General features: G+C 23.5%; 4 protein-coding genes across 4 annotated transcripts; 2 read left to right on the top strand and 2 right to left on the bottom strand. All coding sequences in view use genetic code 6, as the record gives it.

Moving 5' to 3' along the window:
* Positions 1–107: 107 nt before the first annotated feature.
* TTHERM_01246770 (caspase recruitment domain protein, putative) lies at positions 108–1,890 on the top strand (the record flags this gene model as incomplete). The annotated part of the gene is made up of 8 exons (XM_001029923.3): positions 108–217; positions 321–410; positions 545–634; positions 761–804; positions 1,239–1,284; positions 1,484–1,573; positions 1,655–1,726; positions 1,809–1,890. The coding sequence occupies 8 exons, from the start codon at positions 108–110 to the stop codon at positions 1,888–1,890; spliced, it is 624 nt and encodes a 207-aa protein (XP_001029923.3).
* A 584-nt stretch (positions 1,891–2,474) lies between these two features.
* TTHERM_01246760 (plant dual-specificity MAP kinase kinase family domain protein) lies at positions 2,475–6,504 on the bottom strand (the record flags this gene model as incomplete). The annotated part of the gene is made up of 6 exons (XM_001029922.2): positions 2,475–5,149; positions 5,256–5,499; positions 5,598–5,747; positions 5,866–6,100; positions 6,160–6,355; positions 6,423–6,504. 6 exons carry the CDS (start codon positions 6,502–6,504, stop codon positions 2,475–2,477), a joined length of 3,582 nt encoding a protein of 1,193 aa, XP_001029922.2.
* An 872-nt stretch (positions 6,505–7,376) lies between these two features.
* Positions 7,377–11,691, bottom strand: TTHERM_01246750 (hypothetical protein; the record flags this gene model as incomplete). Its single annotated transcript, XM_001029921.2, has 9 exons — positions 7,377–8,093; positions 8,162–9,149; positions 9,206–9,385; positions 9,483–9,567; positions 9,622–9,713; positions 9,825–10,059; positions 10,591–10,794; positions 11,018–11,105; positions 11,185–11,691. 9 exons carry the CDS (start codon positions 11,689–11,691, stop codon positions 7,377–7,379), a joined length of 3,096 nt encoding a protein of 1,031 aa, XP_001029921.2.
* A 2,053-nt stretch (positions 11,692–13,744) lies between these two features.
* TTHERM_01246740 (transmembrane protein, putative) lies at positions 13,745–18,460 on the top strand (the record flags this gene model as incomplete). Its single annotated transcript, XM_001029920.1, has 7 exons — positions 13,745–13,922; positions 14,103–14,660; positions 14,723–15,730; positions 15,791–17,055; positions 17,107–17,596; positions 17,683–17,957; positions 18,131–18,460. The coding sequence occupies 7 exons, from the start codon at positions 13,745–13,747 to the stop codon at positions 18,458–18,460; spliced, it is 4,104 nt and encodes a 1,367-aa protein (XP_001029920.1).
* Between the last annotated feature and the right edge of the window lie 167 nt (positions 18,461–18,627).

Genomic DNA, 18,627 nt, shown 5'->3' with positions numbered 1-18,627 from the left:
TATTTTATTTATTATTTACTTTTGAAAAAATTATATTCATGCTTTTTTATTTAAAATCAAATAAACAAACTTAATATTTATAAAATATCTTTAATTTTTAATTAAACATGATTTTGATTTATAAAAGTTTAAATTAAATTGGGGATGATGGAGCTTCTTATATCGGTACAGCACTTGGTAACTGCAAGCTCCTTATTAATCTCACATTTTCTATTGGGTAGCATTTGATTTTTTAAAAGATTTAATTATTATATCTATTTTGATTTAAATTTCCTATTAAATTTGAATGGTTAATTAATTAATTTATTTTGTTTGAAAAGCGGAAATAAAATCGGTGGTAAAGGAGCATAAAGTATTGGATTAGGTTTGAGTAACTGCACTCAACTTACTAATTTAACATTTTGGATATCGTAAATCTATTTCATTTATTATTTAATTTTTAAAAAGTTAGATTAGTGCTTTTTTATTTAAAATCAAGTAAGCATACTTAATATTTATAAAATATCTTTAATTTTTAATTAAACATGATTTTAATTTATAAAAGTTAAAATTAAATTGGAGATGATGGAGCTTCTTCTATCGGTACAGCGCTAGGTAACTGCAAACTCCTTAATAATCTCAACTTTTCTATTTAGTAACATTGATTATTTATTAAAAAATAAATAAAAATTTTTTAAAGTTTTAAATATTTAATCTATTTTGATTTAAATTTCCAATTAAATTTGAATAGTTAATTAATTAATTTATTTTGTTTAAAAAGGGGAAATAAAATCGGTGATCAAGGAGCATAAAATATTGGATTAGGTTTGAGTAACTGCACTCAACTTACTAATTTTACATTTTGGATATCGTAAACCTATTTTATTTATTAATTACTTTAGAAAAAATTATATTAATGCTTTTTTATTTAAAATCAAATAAACAATTTAATATTTATAAAAGATCTTTTTAATTTTTAATTAAACATGATTTTTATTTATAACAGCTATAATTAAATTGGGGATGATGGAGCTTCTTCTATCGGTACAGCGCTTGGTAACTGCAAACTCCTTACTAATCTCAATTTTACTTTTTAGTAACATTGATTAATTATAAATAAATAAATAATTTTAAAAGTTTCATTATTTTATTTATTTCGATTTAATTTTTAGTAAATTTGAATAGTTAATGAATCAATTTATTTTATTTGAAAAGGTAAAATAAATTCGGTGATAAAGGAGCATAAAGTATTGGATTAGGCTTGAGTAACTGTGCTCAACTTACAAATTTAACATTAGACATATTGTAAATTTATTTCATTTATTTTTAAATTTTGAAAAAATATTATACTGTTGATTCTCATTTATTAACACACTCTCACCACCCAAATTCAAAATGAAAATTTAGGTGTTAATTTCAAAAAATTTTAATAATTTTATATCATTTATTTAAATTTATTAATAAATTTACCTATTTAATTAAATAATTTATTTTGTTTGAAAAGGAACAATAAAATCGGTGATAAAGGAATATAAAATATTGCATAAGGATTGAGTAACTGCTCTTAACTTATAAAGTTATTTTTTAGATCAGAGTAAATTTCATTTACTATTTTCGAAAAATAATTGCATCAAAGTTTTTAGGATGTTTATTAAAATATTTTTATTTTATTTAGTAATAATGACAAGTTTCTAAAATGCAGTGAAATAATCAACAGTAAAAATATAAAGATATTACTTTTAAAAGCGTAATTTGTTCTTAATATTTAATTTTAGATAATTAGAACTACAATTTTTGATTTAGTTAAAAAATAAATTTGTATTGAAAAGATAATAGACTGAAAAAGAAAAAACAGAAGACAAAAGATTAGCTTAAAAAATAAAAAGATTAGTTACATTAATTTTAGATTGAATTTACTTGAATGTAAATTTAAATATTAATTATTAGTACATATTTATAACAAAAAATATTGAATTCAAAAATTGAAGAATAAAAATATTTTTATCGATTAATTCTATTTTCTGAAAAACAATTAATTTAATATCATAATTTAATTAAATAAATAAATAATCAAAATGCTTTATATATATCCTTAATAGAATAGAATCTTTCTTTTATATCTACTACACTACCGATTTGCAAAATAATAACTGTATTAATTTACATAATTAATCTTTTGGTATCTTAAATTTATTATATTTTACAATTTATGAGATTAAATCCATCGATTTTAACCCATATAATCAATAATAATATAATTTTAATAAAACTAAAAATATAATTAGTTAGAAATACAAATTCGAAATTTTTGTAAACCTCCAATCATATTTAGTGAAACTCAGTCATTATTTGGAATCATAAAAAAGAAAATATTTAATGAGATATAAAATATAGTGAGAATGCGAACTCACATGAATAAAATAAATTTTGGAATTATTTATGAGTATTTTTGAAGTTTTAAAAACAAATATAAAGCAAATAATTTATAGATTAATTCACACTCCCCATTTCTTTTATATATTACTTTATATATTTAAGTTTAATTCTGGCTTAGGAGAAGAATAGAATAATTTAAAATTTTCTATGCTACTTAGTATTTCTGGGTTTCTAAATAGAATATCTGAGTCAACTTATTTTCTATGGCAGTAAATACTTGTTGCTTCACAATTTTATTATAGAACATTACCCTCAACAACGATTTATCTTTTGAGTTAGCTTTTATTTGAACTAGGTAAGCTAGATTGGTGCATAGGAGGTTTTTTTTGTGAGTTTAAATTATTTACATTATTGATGTTATTAAGATTTGTACTTGACATCTAACTTGGAGTACCTGATTTCTAACTCATATTCATATTTGAAATATTTTGAGACATCGTCATCTGTGCAATATTACTAATATTTCCATTAAATGTAATAGCAGGGTTTATTTATTGGCCTTAAAAAGAATACATAGAGCCATTCATAAAATTTAAATTATTCTAATTATTGTAATTTAAAAGATTAAATTGTGTGGGAGTACTCATATAGTTTTAATGAGGTTGCATGTTTTGTTAATTATTATTTTATGGGTTTTATACCCAATTATTTTAAGTCCTGCTGTTATTATGAGAACTGTTGTGCTGAGATTTAATTTGCGATTAATTTTAAGAATGATACATTTATTACATTTATGAATTATTGCTACTTATAAGGTGACTTTGGCTTTAAATATTCTCAATTATTTAGTTACATTGAATTTAATTAGCTGCGTGAAGGTTATAGGAATCTACTGAAAAGAATCTAGGATCATGATGATTTAAATGGTGAGTATTGTTGCTATTGTTAGTATTTATGTTAAGAACATTTTAAGGTGCTTAAACACTGCTACTGACTTATTAACTAAAATGATGGTTGTGGTTATTCAATTATTATGAGTGGTTCATATTGACACCTACTCCATTATTATTTAAAAGGAAGTTATTAATTTATGAATTAGTAATTTGATGGGAAGAGTTTGAAGAAGATGCAACTTTTTAAGAAGTTAGATTTGATTGAGAATATGTGTTTTGAGCTTTTTTAATCAATTCAAGAGTTTTTTATATTTCTTCTATTTAAGGTTTATATTTCTCTTAGATTTTTTGTATTTCTAGTTGCTATTGCTTTAAGAGTTGATCTAATTTGCTTAAAAGCTTTGTTTCTTCGAATTCTTCATAGTCTGCAGCATGACCTTGTCTTTTGAGAGGTCTCACAATACGATGAGAAGGAACCTTCTCCTCATTATTTTCTCCATCATTAGGTATGTGAATTTCATATATGTTATTGTTTTCATCTATTTATGCATCATAAACTTGTATTTAAATATCCTAATAATCGTCTTCTTCAACATTTTAGGGGAATTAATTACTTTATAAAACAACTTTTTCATCATCTTTCTTTTAAATATTATTAACATCATTTATTTATTAATTTTAAATATTTTAATTTTTTTAATCTGTTTTTTATAATGCTGCACTTGCAGAGCTTTAAAATTCTTTGCTATTAGATTCTTTTATTTGATTATTAATATGTTATTTATGTTGTGAATAAGTGTCTTAATAATTTATTTTTTACTAAGGAGGAATTTCTTACTAATTGTGTAAAGGATTTACTTATTAACTTGGTTGCTACTGTTTTTAAGCATTTTATTACTAAAAGTAAATTTATTCTTGTTGTTTCTATTCTAAGAAGTGCTTTTATTACAGATACTATTCATCATTTTCAGTTACTTAAAATAAAATCTACTGCTGTCCATTTTATTTAGGAGCAACAGATTATTAAGGCTGTACATATTTTACTTGTATTTTTTTCATCATCTATTCTTTTTTATAATCTTCCTAATGAAAACTCAAATCATCTTCATCATCTTCAATATTATTGTTATTTTTATTGTGCTCATCAAAATGTTCATCATCTTCCTCTTCATCATCATAATCTTCGTTGCTGAGATGATCAATAAATTGATCTTCGCTATAATCATATTACTATTGTGCAGCTTACTAGTTAAAAGGTAAGCTGTTTAAAATATTATTTCGATGTTTTTCGTCCATAGCTTGATCAAAACCTCTGATATTCTAATTCATATACTTAGTATAAGTCATAGCAGCATAGAGATTATTACTTAATTACCCATTATCCTCCTTAACTACTACACTACTAACATTTTCAACTTCAGAATTTAAATGAGAGTCAGGTTAATTTTATTCATTTAAATTATTGCTGTTGTTGTTGTTATTATTATTACTATTTTATTACTATTAAAAATTTTACTTTTAATTACTTATACTCTGTTCTTATTAAATTTTATTTTAGTTTTATACCTAACTCTCTACTTGAGCTATTTATTTATTTTCTGCTTCAAATTATATTTATTATTATTGTTGCAATTACTATTGTTATTATTATTATTGTTGTTACTATTATTATTAAAGTTGTTATTGATTTTGTAATAACTATTGTTATTATTACTGTTACTGTTATTAATCATTTATAACCATTTAGTGATATTAAATTGGGCCCTAGTTTTCACTTTAAAAATTAGATGAATCAACATTCATTTGATAATATTAATTGTTTTAAGTATTTTAATTTGTAGTGTAGTGAATCACTGTATCTTAATTTCCGTATATTAAATTTTCGCCCTCTTAAGCTTGAGCTAATTATAATAAAATATTTGATTGAATATTTTTAAAATAATTTGATAAAACGGCAATATTTATTGGAAATTATTTTCATTTTAAGAAATTTAAAGTAATTTTTACATTGATCATGATAGTTATTTCTATATCTTTCTATTGCATCGATTGAATTACTGACTAACTCACTTAAAATTGCTTTAGGGCGAGAATTTTCCTTTATAAAAGGATGTTGCAAAAGCTATTCAGCTGTGGGCCTTTTTTAAGGATCTTATTGTAAGCACTACTTAACAAAATCATTAAATTATTGAGACCATTAAGATGGATTTTTTAATCCTTGTGGAGGTTTCTACTAAATCTTAGCCATGACCTAATTAATTAATTTATAATTTAAAATTTACTAAATTCAAAGTATGCTTAATAGAGCTTATTAAAATTATGCATATTAACCAAATATGAATGATTTACCATACTAGGTTTAACATCTGAGTAAGGAGGTTCTCCTTCAGCTAATTCTATAGCTGTTATCCCTAAACTCCATATATCTGCTTTAGAATCATATTTTAAATGCATGATTACTTCTGGGGCCATCCAGCAAGGAGTGCCAATTTTCGACTCCTAAAGTAATTTAAAATTATAATAAGAATTTTAGCAAATTCGATTAAAAAAAATTAGTTTTTGATATAATTTTTGCTAATATATTGCTTAAATGTATTTTTTATGAAATAAAATTTACTGCTTTTGCTTATGTATGAATTTGCTAAAATGAAACACCAAAATCTGCTAATTTCGCATTTCCTCTTTAATCCAAGAGAATATTTCCAGCTTTTATGTCTCTATGAATGATTTTATTTGAATGTAAGTATTATAATCCTTTTAATGTTGACTGTAATATTGATGCTATTTGCTACTCATTCAGTTAAATTCTTGTAATCTTAACTAAATCTATAATGCTACCTGCAGCACAGTATCTATTTTAATTAATTTAGTAATAAATGATTTTTATATCGCTTTAAAAAATCTATTTTACTCCATTATGAGCCATAAATGCTGGTCTTTGTAGTAAGATGCATAATACTTAACAACATATTCGCTTTGACATTCTTTTAACATTCTAATTTCTTTTTCTAAGGCAGAATCTCCTTCATTAGGAACCATTTTAACTGCCACTAATTCTCCTGTTTATTTATGCAAAGCTTTGTAAACTTAGCCATAAGATCCTTCTCCTAAATTTATTCAATATTAACCATTTTTAACTTTTTTCTATCTGATTCATCATCATAAATAATTTACCTAATAAATCTAATATTTCAAAAATCTCTTCAGGATCATCATCCATTGAAATAATCTAAGCTAAGCTAGGTCTATTTTACATGTTTTTTGGCTAATTTAATTTAATTTTGAATGAATTATTTATCTTTTTTCCTATAAGCTGCTTTTATATTTATTTATTGATAGTATTTTGTTTGTTGATTTTGCTTGATATAATAAGCTTAATTCAAAAGTAGAGAATATAAAAAAATTATTAATATTATGTTTAATTTTTGTATAAAATTTGTTATTTATTTATTTTTTAAAAGTCAATCCAATAGAAATATAAATCAAATCATTATTTATTTGATTGTAGATTATTTAATTCATTAGACGCTACCAAGATAATTTATTTGTTTACTTAGATAGAAATTGGGCATGCTAAAATATTCTCATAAAAGAAAATAACGCGATCTTTTTAATTTGTTATTTTGAATATATTTTTTTGAATTTCCATGATTGATTATATTGTTTTTAAATTATCAGTTTTAGCTTGATAGTCAGTCAATTTACATAAGAATTTATTAATTTATTTATCTATTTTACAAATTATCTATCATCTAATTTATCTCATACATATATCTATTCTATAATAATTATTCACTGTATAAAATATATTTTTATTAGAAAAATAAATATTTTTTAATAAATTAAAAGAAAATCTAAAACAAAATTAAAATATTTTTTATCTAAAATCTATAAATAAATAAATGCAATTTAGCGGTAAATAAGAATTATTTCTTCATAAAAGATAAAGTAAATATTAATATAAATAAAAAGGAATTCTTTGAAAATGAGAATAAGTTTTAAAAAAATAGTATTTATAAGTTTGATAAATTATTTTATTTATTACATAAATTTTAAATTTTTCAATTAATTATTATGAATTTAATATTATTCAACACTTTTTTATGTTTTTCTGGTAACTGTTAAGCTTCAAAAACAGCTTTTCAATGTTTATTGAGCTTTTAAGCATCTTTCTTAATGAAGATTACACCAATTTTATTTTTTAATAAAATCATTTAGCCCTCTAAAATCTGACTTCATAACTATGCTTGTTATTTCTTAAGAAAATTAACATTCAAGATTGTTAGAGAATAGTAGATCTACCAAAACATTTGTCATGCATAGAGGAGTTGAATTGTTAATTCCATAGCATTTTTTGGCGCTTTCAGTAGTTTCTTGAATGTATTCTTAGAACAATTAATCAGCTTCTATTTTAGTTATTGATAGACGATTTGTTCTCATAATATCTGCATCTAAGTTGTGTTTCTTTAAAATATTATTTATACTTTAGACATTAATTGATTCAGTTAAAATCTTATTTTGAGGAGTAATAACTGTGATAAATTAATTTCCTTAGTTTTCATTTGCAAGAATATAGTCTTTTGTTTCAACACAAGAGCATTTAGTAGGATCAGTATTTGGGGTTCCAACTTTATCGTTGTATTATTAGAACATCAACTCTGGCTTGTCAGTATTAGGGTCTTACTCAACAACTTAGACAATACTCACTTTTTAAACTTAATATGAACTTAAGGTGTTAGATAACTTAGAATCACATTATTTTAAGTAAGCATTTTACTCATTTGAAGCACCATATAAATTTATGACCTCTACTTAGGAAGACAGAGCGTTACTTACATTTATCACCTGATTTAAATATAAAATATATTATTTATTTATCAAAAAATTTACAAAGAAAAAAGTAAAAAAATTACCTCAAAGAAACCATTTCCCAAGTACTTTTGCACAAGCAAAGGTTTTTAAGCAAAATTACCTAATGAGCTTTTTCCACATGCATACAATATGAAATATTACTTTGAAGCAGTATTTAGGGTATACTATGAATTGTTAACAATCTGTTCGATTTCTTCAACAGTATTTTAGTTAACTTATTATCCACTCTAGAAGCAATTTAATGGAGTTTACTTTTCAGAGGTAAGAACTATTTCTTTTACTGTTTTAATAGTGATTTCCTTTGTGTTGTCACTTGAAGAAAAGCCATATAGTAAACTATCTAAATGAGAAACACATTAAAGATTACTGCAAGAGAAAGTTGGATTTGGATAAAAATGATAGCTAGAGCTAAAGAAGTTTTTACTAATTGCGTACTCAACTAATGTTTAAGGATTAACCTCATTCGAAGAAATTTAAGCTCTTGATTATGATAAGAGTATTGAGTAAATAGCAACTAAATCTCCATTTTTTCCAACTGTGGATTAAGATATCAGCTTGTCCTCGCAATTTTATTCACTCTTTTATAAATATTTGTAGCGATTTTAGAATTCTTAGAATGTGCATGAATTTTTAGACATCATTTTAATATCCAACCATTAACTATCATTAATTGAGTATTTTTATGAAAATTCTACAGAATAGTTTTGCTATGTATTTAAGAATTACTTGCAAACTTACAAATTTCCATAAATTTCATTTTGAGAGAGAATTTTTTACTATGGTAAAAGGTCAGATAAATTTTTTTCACAAGTGCCATTTGCATCAGGGTATAATTTATCTTCACTAGCACATAATAAGCAGTCTCTAGAGAGTGGACCAGTGCATTTTTTACAAGATGGGTGACAAGGAGAACATGTTTTAAGATTACTGTCCCAGTAATATTCAGGTTCACATTCAAGGCAAGAGGAATTATTATTGCAAGAAATACAATTATTAGTGCATTTGTAGCATTTTTGACTTTAAATATCCCTTTTTTATATTATAAACCGTTAGAATATTATTAAGAAATATATTTAATTAGTTACCAGTATTGTTATTTTGGGCATCTGTTTTTAGCCTCATTTCTTATTTTATCTGCTTCTTCAATATCAGATGTGTAGCTTTCACTCTTAACACACTCAATAAACTTTTCTTGTGGATTTTAACTAGAAGAGATAGGTTTGAAGTAAAGAGGACATCTGTTAAAGCATCTAAATCTATCACCCCTATTAAATATTTTGAATGGTTTTAGCATATATAAACAAGACAGTTAAAAATACATTTAAAATAATGTTAAATAAGAATAAATATATAATTTTTTACTCTTTTACAAAGTAATTTAATTCAGGGTTACAAATTGTGCAGAGATCAGAAGAGTCAATACATTCATCGCATGAAAAATTGCATTCTTTATTAATTAGAAATGATTAATCAAAAATTAATTAATTAAAAAGAATCTCACCTTTTTCAGTACCTGTTCTAGGATCTACAAATGTCTTAGGTTTAAATGAAGGATTCAAATCGAAATCATTCAGAATACAGCCTTTAGCTTAGCTAAAATTTTTTAATTAAGTAAAATAATTTTATAAAAATATTAAAGAAATTCTATTTAATAAAAGACAAAAAACTAAATTTAAAATAATTCTAAATAAATAATTTCATTACTTGAAAACAAATCCTTCAGAGCATTCCTAGCATTCAGAAGTATCAGGGCCTGTACATTACTTACAGAATTTTGAGCATTCAACACATATTTCTCCTTAAAGAAAAGTACCTTGTTTACACTAAATACATTGAGTCTATGTAGTTTTATAATCAGGAGGGCATATATCAACACATTCACCTTAGAATAAGTAAAACCCTTTTTGGCAGACATTGCAAGTGATAGAATCACCAGTTACTTTATATAATTAATATAAATATCAATTTACTTTTTCAAGATGAAATAAAATAAAGAAAGAATTAATATTTTTCAATAAGTTGAGGTAAGATTAGATAGTTGTATGGGATGGGATGGCTTTCAAAAAATAATGAAGGTAAAAGCAAATTATTTATGAAATTAGAAATAGCAGGATTTTTAAAGCAGTAAAGATTATAAATTTCATATAATTTTGAATGCTCAATGAAATCCCCCACCTTCAAACATTCTTGAAAAATTAATTAATAAATGTTAATTTAAAATGAATGCATTAATTAATTAGTTCTATAAAATTTGATAAAATTCCTATCTATGAACTTTAAATTACAAGTACTAATTAATCAAGAATGTAGATAGACTTAATGAAAAAAGTAATAATCAGTGAAAGTAAGTAAAATGTGAATTTTTAAATTCATAAGATAATTAAAATATCTCACTCAGTTAATATCTTTAGTATTACTATAAATAATCGCTTAATAATTCTTTTAAAATATCAAAATACAAATAATTTACTCTAAGTGCACTTAGTACAATTATTTAAAGGACATTTAGTACAAACACCTTATTTCATATAATATCCCTCTTTACATTCTAGACATTAAGAATAGTTTTTTGTGCAAACACCACAATTTTCAACTTGACACATCATACATACTTTTTCGAATCCATTTACATCAGTTTATAAAAGCTATTATTCAGTAGTATCATCATAGAGTCCTATTAAATTTAAATTAATTAAATAAGAAATTAATAATATATTACACTGGTTATTAAATTTTCTATAAATAAAATTCGGCTTATTATGAAAACATAAATAAATAGTAATAAAATGTTTTTCAATAAGTTTTTCTTTCCATTTATTTATTTGATAAAATAGAAATACATTTTAAAAAAATAAATTTTATTCAAAAATTAAACATGTTAAAAGCTTATTAATTACCTGTCACTTCAACTTAATTACTAGGATTATTACAATTCCATAAAATTTAGAATGCTTCAATAAATGTCTTTTGTATTGATTGACTTTCCTTATTATTTGAAAAAAATAATTTTTTAACTTCACTTTTTACAAACATTGATTAAAAATAATAATAAAATAATTTTTACAGTTTTATTTTGATTTATTTCTTCAAATTTTTTGGTGCACTAAGTTAATCCCATACAATAATCGCAATCATTAAAGTTGTTTCCTAGTTTTTAAATGATTTCAGGATCTCCACATGAAGAGTTTATAAGTGTAAATTGCTTGTATAAAAGGTATTCTGGTAAGTTAGATTATCCAAACAATAGCTTGAGCTTTTTAGGAGTTTTTTCAAATGCTTTATATATTTCATAAATGGATAATTATTATTCACTTAGGGAATTTAATTTGCTTTCATAGGTAGCAAGATTTTCAAAAACATAATCGCAAGTATACAATCTTTAGGCAAAGTCTATAATTTAAATTGAAAGACCTATCCCATAATCAACTGAGCATTCTTCATAGTTCAAGACTTCATTTAGGTGGATTGTCTGAGCTCTGACTCCTTAGAAGCACAAAACAATAAGAATAACTAGAGCTAGTTTACTGAAGCTTCTTTCTATTTAGGTTTTAGAAAGAGTAAAATATTTCATTTTTTAAGGTTTTTTTATTGAAATTAATCCTTCTAATAATTATTAACAGTAAAATAATTTGAAATTTTTCAATTTTATTTAATATTTTTAAAGTAATCGTTTTTGATATTTAATTTTTTGTATTTAATTTAATTATGAATTTTGATGTTTAAGTACTAACATGTCTACATACATTAAAAATGAAATAGAATCTATCTATTCATTTTCAAATTTAATTAAAAAATATGTCCGCTATTTGATAAAATGTAAGTAAATAAATAAAAATATCTATAAAAGCATCAAATTACATGTATTATAGTTAAACGAATAGCTAAATAAATATTTATAGATTTATTCAAACTTGTTATCAGTTTTATTATGAAAGAGTTAATAATTTTAGTTTTATTTATTTAGAATATTTAACATTTTTTGAAAAATACTTCAATTTATTTCCTTTTATTTAGAGGAAAATATGGTTCACATGAATCAATAAATACATTAAATTACAATACCAAAATATATTTACTAATTATTAGTAAATGAAATTTATTTACTTGATACTAAAAATAGAATATAAGTAAGCTCTATTTTATTTCATAAATTTCAAATTTTTTTACTGATTGTATAAACAATATTTAATAACATAAATAAATCATAATTTATTAATTCATTTGAGATATTACTGACTTATAAAAAATTAAAGGAGATACATTGATTAATAAATTAAATTACACTTGCTTTTGTCTTTTTAATAATAGAAGTACTTATCTATTCTAGGAAGAAATAAGATATAAAAATAAATAAAAAAATAGATAAATAGATAGATAGATATTGCAAATCTCTTTTTCTTAATTATATTTTATGTTTCTTCAACTCATACTAATTAATTTTCTATATATAAACTATTTATTGATATTTTAATGCTTTTCTTTATATTCTATGAATCATCACCAGTGTTTAAAAAGTTTTTAAATTTTTATATGTAAATTTTAAAAAACAAAAAATGCCTAGGGGATGGATTTTAATTGTCTATTTAAGGTCTTTGATTTTTTAATTAAAGTTCTAAATTAACTATTTATAGCAAATTAAATTAATTCTAGAGAGATTAACTATAACTTTACTTTCATTGAACTTGATAAAATGCATGAATTTAGTTGAATATTTAATTGTACTAGTACAAGGTATAATTAAATTATAATAACAAGTAAACTTTAAAAATTCATTTAAATCAATTTAAACATTTTTTAAACATTATTTTAAAGATAACATTTTAGAAAGAAAAAAAATATTTAGATCATTCTCTATATCTTTATTTTTGTTGCATTTTTTAAAGATTTTTATTGATATCAATTTTCTTATAAATTTATCTTCATAGGTTTAATTCATTTTTATATTAATATCTAATTTGCATTTTAATAATATTAACTAAGTATTTATAAAAAATGAACAATAAAAAAATGGTTTAAAGAGTGAAATAATGAAAGAATATACATTTTTAGTGAAAGAGAATTTATTGTGAGTTAAAAATAGTTAAAATATTACATTTTAATATCTTTTTTTTTGTTATGTAAAAATACTTTTGATGAATCATGCAATTAAAATAGAGCAAAGATATTTATTACTTTTTATAAATACTATTTAATATAATTTTAATTTTATTTAGATTTATTTTTTAACTGCTGGATGAAAAAATAATATATAGAAGCTTAAAGTTCTTCATATATTATCTATTATTAATTGATGATTAATTTTCAAAATCTATATTTATAACTAAAATTAATTTTTCTAATTATAACAAAAAGTCTCTAAATGCATTAAATAAATGACCTTACTGTTTACAGCTAAACATCAAAATAAGAAGTATAGTATTATATTACTAAATTAAGTAATATATATCATTTTTCTATGAAATCAATACTTAATTACTCTATCTTTTTGTTTAGATATAACTAAAGTAATACTAACTAAACTATACTATTAAATCTTCTATTATACAAATCAATAAATATATTTATGTCCATATAGAAAGTAATTACTTTTATAAATTAAATTCAAGATAAAACAATAAAAAAAAATGGATTAAAATAAAAACATACAGATTGGTGAAAAGCCACTTTAAGGGAATCCACCTTTGATTATACTTCGTTAGCCTCCTGTCGAAGATTATAATTTGAATAAAAATGTAATTGAAGATGAAATCTAGATTAATCAGGGTTAATAACATTTTAAGAGCAGTATTAGTAGCGCCAATGGTAAAAATTTCTGCTTATTAACTTTATATACTGTTAAGACTCATTATATTAAGACACTGTAATTATATATACAGTGACTTTTTTGAGTTTTTACACATATAAAAAATAGTTTTTTAGAAAATAAAAACAACTTATTTATTTGCTTTTACAATAAATATTTTCAATTTTTTTAAAAATTAGATCTTAATCAAGAGAACAACGTCTTTAGATTTTAATCAGGTGATTCTCAAGCTAACTAAAATATAGTTCCTGTGAAGGCCAACTCCTCTAAAAAGAAGTGGATCATCGGTTTAGCAATTCTTCTAGCTATTGGTGTTATTTTAGGAGTTGTTTTGGCCTTAACTCTAAAGTCAAATAATCAAAGTGATGCCAATGAAGTCATAAAAATACCTCTGACTTATGCTAAATACAAATCAACTGTTGATGTAGGTTAAGAGAGCAACCTAGTCAAAATTATTCATGTTCCGAAAAGCTAGAAAATTTACGAATATAAACTCTACAATAATTAAACTACAATATCAGGAAACGGATAAAAATCAGTTACTAACTCTTTAATCGTTCACTAATTTGGTTTGATTTGCTCTGATGTAACAGAAGATGAGTTTAAAATGTTTATGTATATTATTGATTCTAAAATGTATGAAAATGATAAACTTAACAGTCAACTCACTGGATTCCCTAAAATATATGAAAAAGAGATTTCAGCTGGAGCTAGGAGAAATTTATAATAAGCTAAAAGTAAGTTTTTAACAAGTAGCTTTAATCAATTCTTTATTTATTTATTAATTATTTCTTGAAAGATGTTGAAGATGGTATAAGTCAGGGCAATGAATTCTTGACAGATGAGTCAAATAAATCTCTTGAGAATGAATATGCTCCTTTGAATGAACAAGAAATAAAACTACTGGCTTCAAAAGGTATTTCTGCTGATTAATATTACTCTTCAAGATATCCTATAATTTAATTTACTTTGGATAAGAATAGTAAAATTAAATAAATATAACAACCTGTCAACTTACGTTTAGACATCTTCTAGGTTTATATAAATATAATTGAACAAGTTACACCTATTGTTCAAAGTGATTTATACAAGATTACTGATCAAAATGGAAATAAAAGAAGAATGCTTTAAAATTATGAATAAAGAATTTTGAGTGGTGAGAAAATTTAACCACAACTCTAGGCTACTGTTGATTCAAATGGCTAAGCTAATTTGAACAAATAATATGAGTAAAATAAGGTTAACGACAATGATTCCATACAAAAATCAAACTACAGTTAAGACTCTGTTATCTAAAATGGTGCTCTTCTTGAAAGTAAAGCTAAATCTGACTTCAAGGTTGAAGACAATAAAGTTGATGAAAATGGAGACATGCCTTTGTTCAAAGGTATAGAAATGAATTCTGAATGCAAAATATCTTTTGTGAGCTAGGAAGATGAAGTTGATGATGACTTTATCAATTTAATTACCTCTACCTTTAGTAGTATGAGTGTTTTATCTCAAACTTATGACGAAGCTATAGACACTTACAACACTGTTTTTAAAACATCTACTTAAGTTGGCGAGTCATAAACAAATTTAGACGGTGAAGAAATTACTGGCAGGAGATTACTTGCTTAAAAAGGCTCTAATCTATCTCCACCTATTTAAAAACCTATCTTCAGAAAGAATATTGCAATGTTTGAGTTTGGTGCTGATGTAAGATCTGAGTGTAATGACTCAGGATTTGTGAGCAAAGAAGATATTTGCTCAGTTGGTCTTTACAGTTTCTTTAATGGTGCTTCTGCTAAACTTGTAGAGAGATAAAGTAATTTTTTTTTTATAAATAGGAAATAATAATTTAATAATTTTCTTTTTTTATGAATAGCCAAAGTTAATGTATCTAAAATTCTGAAACTCTATCAATACATCTAGTTTGTGGTTAAAGATAAACTTGATATAGTCAAAGAAAATGTAACTGGAAGACTTACAAGAATTAAAAATAGCATAGATAAATTAATAGATGATCTCGAAACAGTTATTACTGTAGAAAAAAATCCTCTTTTGAAAGTTATCTATAATGTTGTTAACAATGATGAGCTATAAATTTTTGATTTAATTTCTAAATTTGAGTAAGTTCTTTAAGCTTCAGTCACTACAATTAGCAAACTTATCAAAGATCCATTAAATAATTTAAAGGAAATGATCTTAGGTTTCTTATCGAAAAAAAATATGATAATTGAAAATTAAATGAATTACATTCAAAGTGCACTTGTTGATAAGTTAACAGAAACCAAAAGACTTATTGAATCATAAACTACAGGTCTCCCAGCTGGTGTAGAAGAGCAAATCAAGTTTGTTTTGGAAAATCTAGAAGATTTATTGGAGCAAATAATTGATTAACCTCTTAAATAATATCTAGATACAGTAGAGGATTTTGCTTTAAAGCAAATTAATGTGATATACGCTTCTATTAATGAAGTTGATAAATATGTTTCTACTTAAGATATTCCTGAAGATGCTTAAGAAACTCAAAAGAAATTAAAAGAAGTTATAGGATCTTCTTACGTTATTGATACCATCAAATCTATTATCAACAAGACTGTTAAAACCATTTCTGAGTAAAAAAAAGTATCAGATTTAATGTCTAAAGCAATAAAATAATCTGTTAATGATATGACTTTAGAGATTTATCAAAAACTTGAAGACCTGAAGACCAAATTTCCTGAATCTAATTCAGATAGTGCAAGCAATGAAATTGAATCCTTTTTAAGTTCATTCTCAGAAATTTCTAATTTCAATTTTGACCTAACAACTGGAATCAAAGAATGGAAGTAAGATGTATAAGATACTGTCAAAACAATTAGGAAACTACAAGAAAAGAGAATTCTTACATTGATTAAAAGCTTATTTATACAAGTAACTCAATTCCCTAAAGATCTAGTTGTTGAGTTAGTTAAATAAGGAAAGGAAACTGTTTCAAAAGCTAAAAGTGCTGCTGTTGAAATGAAAGACGAGATCATTTAATTGAAAAATAGCGTGTTTGAAAACAGTGAGAATATTCTTGATGATCTAAAAGGTATGTTCGCTGACCTCAAGGCATTTGTATCAAAAACTCCTTAACCTGATGATAATGATCCAAAATTTTATGAGGTAAAAAAATTAATTATTAATTATATTTAAAAAAATTATTTAAATAAATAGACTCCTCTGTTTGACGAAATAAAAGATATTGCCGAATCTATTGAGGCTATTGTTACCTATAATTATGGAGCAATAGGATAGACTTTTAAAAGATTCTCTGGAATTCCAAGCAAATTTTAGAAATTTGTTGATGACCTAAAGCTTCTAGGTAATCAGTGTATGAACTATTTTGGTCAAATTAAACTTTCTATTACTGGCATATACATTGATTAAAAGTAAGCTTGGAGTGATATTAGAGCTTTGTTCGAAAAGCCTAAGACTGAAATTACATAATAAATATAAGATACATTTGAAGATGAATACAATAAAAGTCTAAATGAACAAGTTGTTTCATAATTAAATCAAGATATTAGCGGTTTGTAAAACAATGATCTAGAAAATTATAAAAATGGCGTTCATGAATAAAGCTTTGATGTGAACCAATTATTTTAAAGTTTTGTTAAAAATCTAATAGCTGATGCAAATTTTGAAAAAATAATCGAACCTTATAGTAATTATTTATTGATTCTTTTTTTTGAAAAATATTTAGGAGCTTAAAAGTTCAACTCATAATATATTATTTATTTTATAATAAAGCTCTAAAAATTCCTTTTGAATATACTTATATGTATCCTACTCCCATTGGGTTAAGTCTTGTATTAAGGCTTTATGCTAGTTGGGATACTTCATTAAAATTCAAAATAGGTTTAAAAAATGCTATCCTTGATCTTGGTGCAGGTGTTTCTACTAAAGTTACAATAGGAGGAGAAGTAGGAGCTAGTGCTTATGTAGCAGAAGTAGGTGGTTATGCAGAAGGAGATTTTCTTGAAACTTCCCTCATGCTAGGCCTAAACTTTAAAGTGCTTGAAAAGGTATTATTTACAATTTAAATATTTTTTTTATTTTGATTTTGATTCATTTATTTATCTTTAAACTTTCATTTTTTCTTCTTTTTTATGTTATTTTATTCATATACATAAATTTTTTTATTGATTTTTTTTAAAATTATTGAATCAAATCCAAAAAATTTGTTTTTTATAAATAGTTTAAAGGATCATTTTATATTGATGGAAGTTTTAAACCCTATCACATTAAAATTGGTATTTATTACAAGACTATTTTTAGTTTGGAAAAAATGTCATGCGATCTTAGCGGAAGAAGAAGAAATTTAGGATGGTTCTCTTCTATATCAAAATTCGTTAAGAAAAGTGTAGATGCAGTAGCTAAAGCTGCAAAAGTTGTTGCTAAAGCAGTTGAAAAAGTAATTAAATGCGTATCTACTATTTAAATTGAATAAAAAAGACATGATATAATTGATCCTATTGATATATAAGGACAAACATACTCAAAGCGTTTGGTTGAATTATAATTTTGAAACTAACAATTATGTATAATAGATAATTAATATTATATAATATATATTGTAATTTTTATTTAATAATTTTTTAAATTATCCTTTTTTTAATTAACAAAATTTTTAAAATTTTACTCAAATTATTGGTATTAATTAATATAAGTTATCATAACATAAGGAAATATAAG

This window comes from Tetrahymena thermophila (assembly GCF_000189635.1).
Source record: "Tetrahymena thermophila SB210 genomic scaffold scf_8254794, whole genome shotgun sequence".
Lineage (NCBI taxonomy): Eukaryota > Ciliophora > Oligohymenophorea > Hymenostomatida > Tetrahymenidae > Tetrahymena > Tetrahymena thermophila.
The sequence above is the reverse complement of the archived record's forward strand: the minus strand, read 5'-3'. Positions and strand labels throughout refer to the sequence as shown.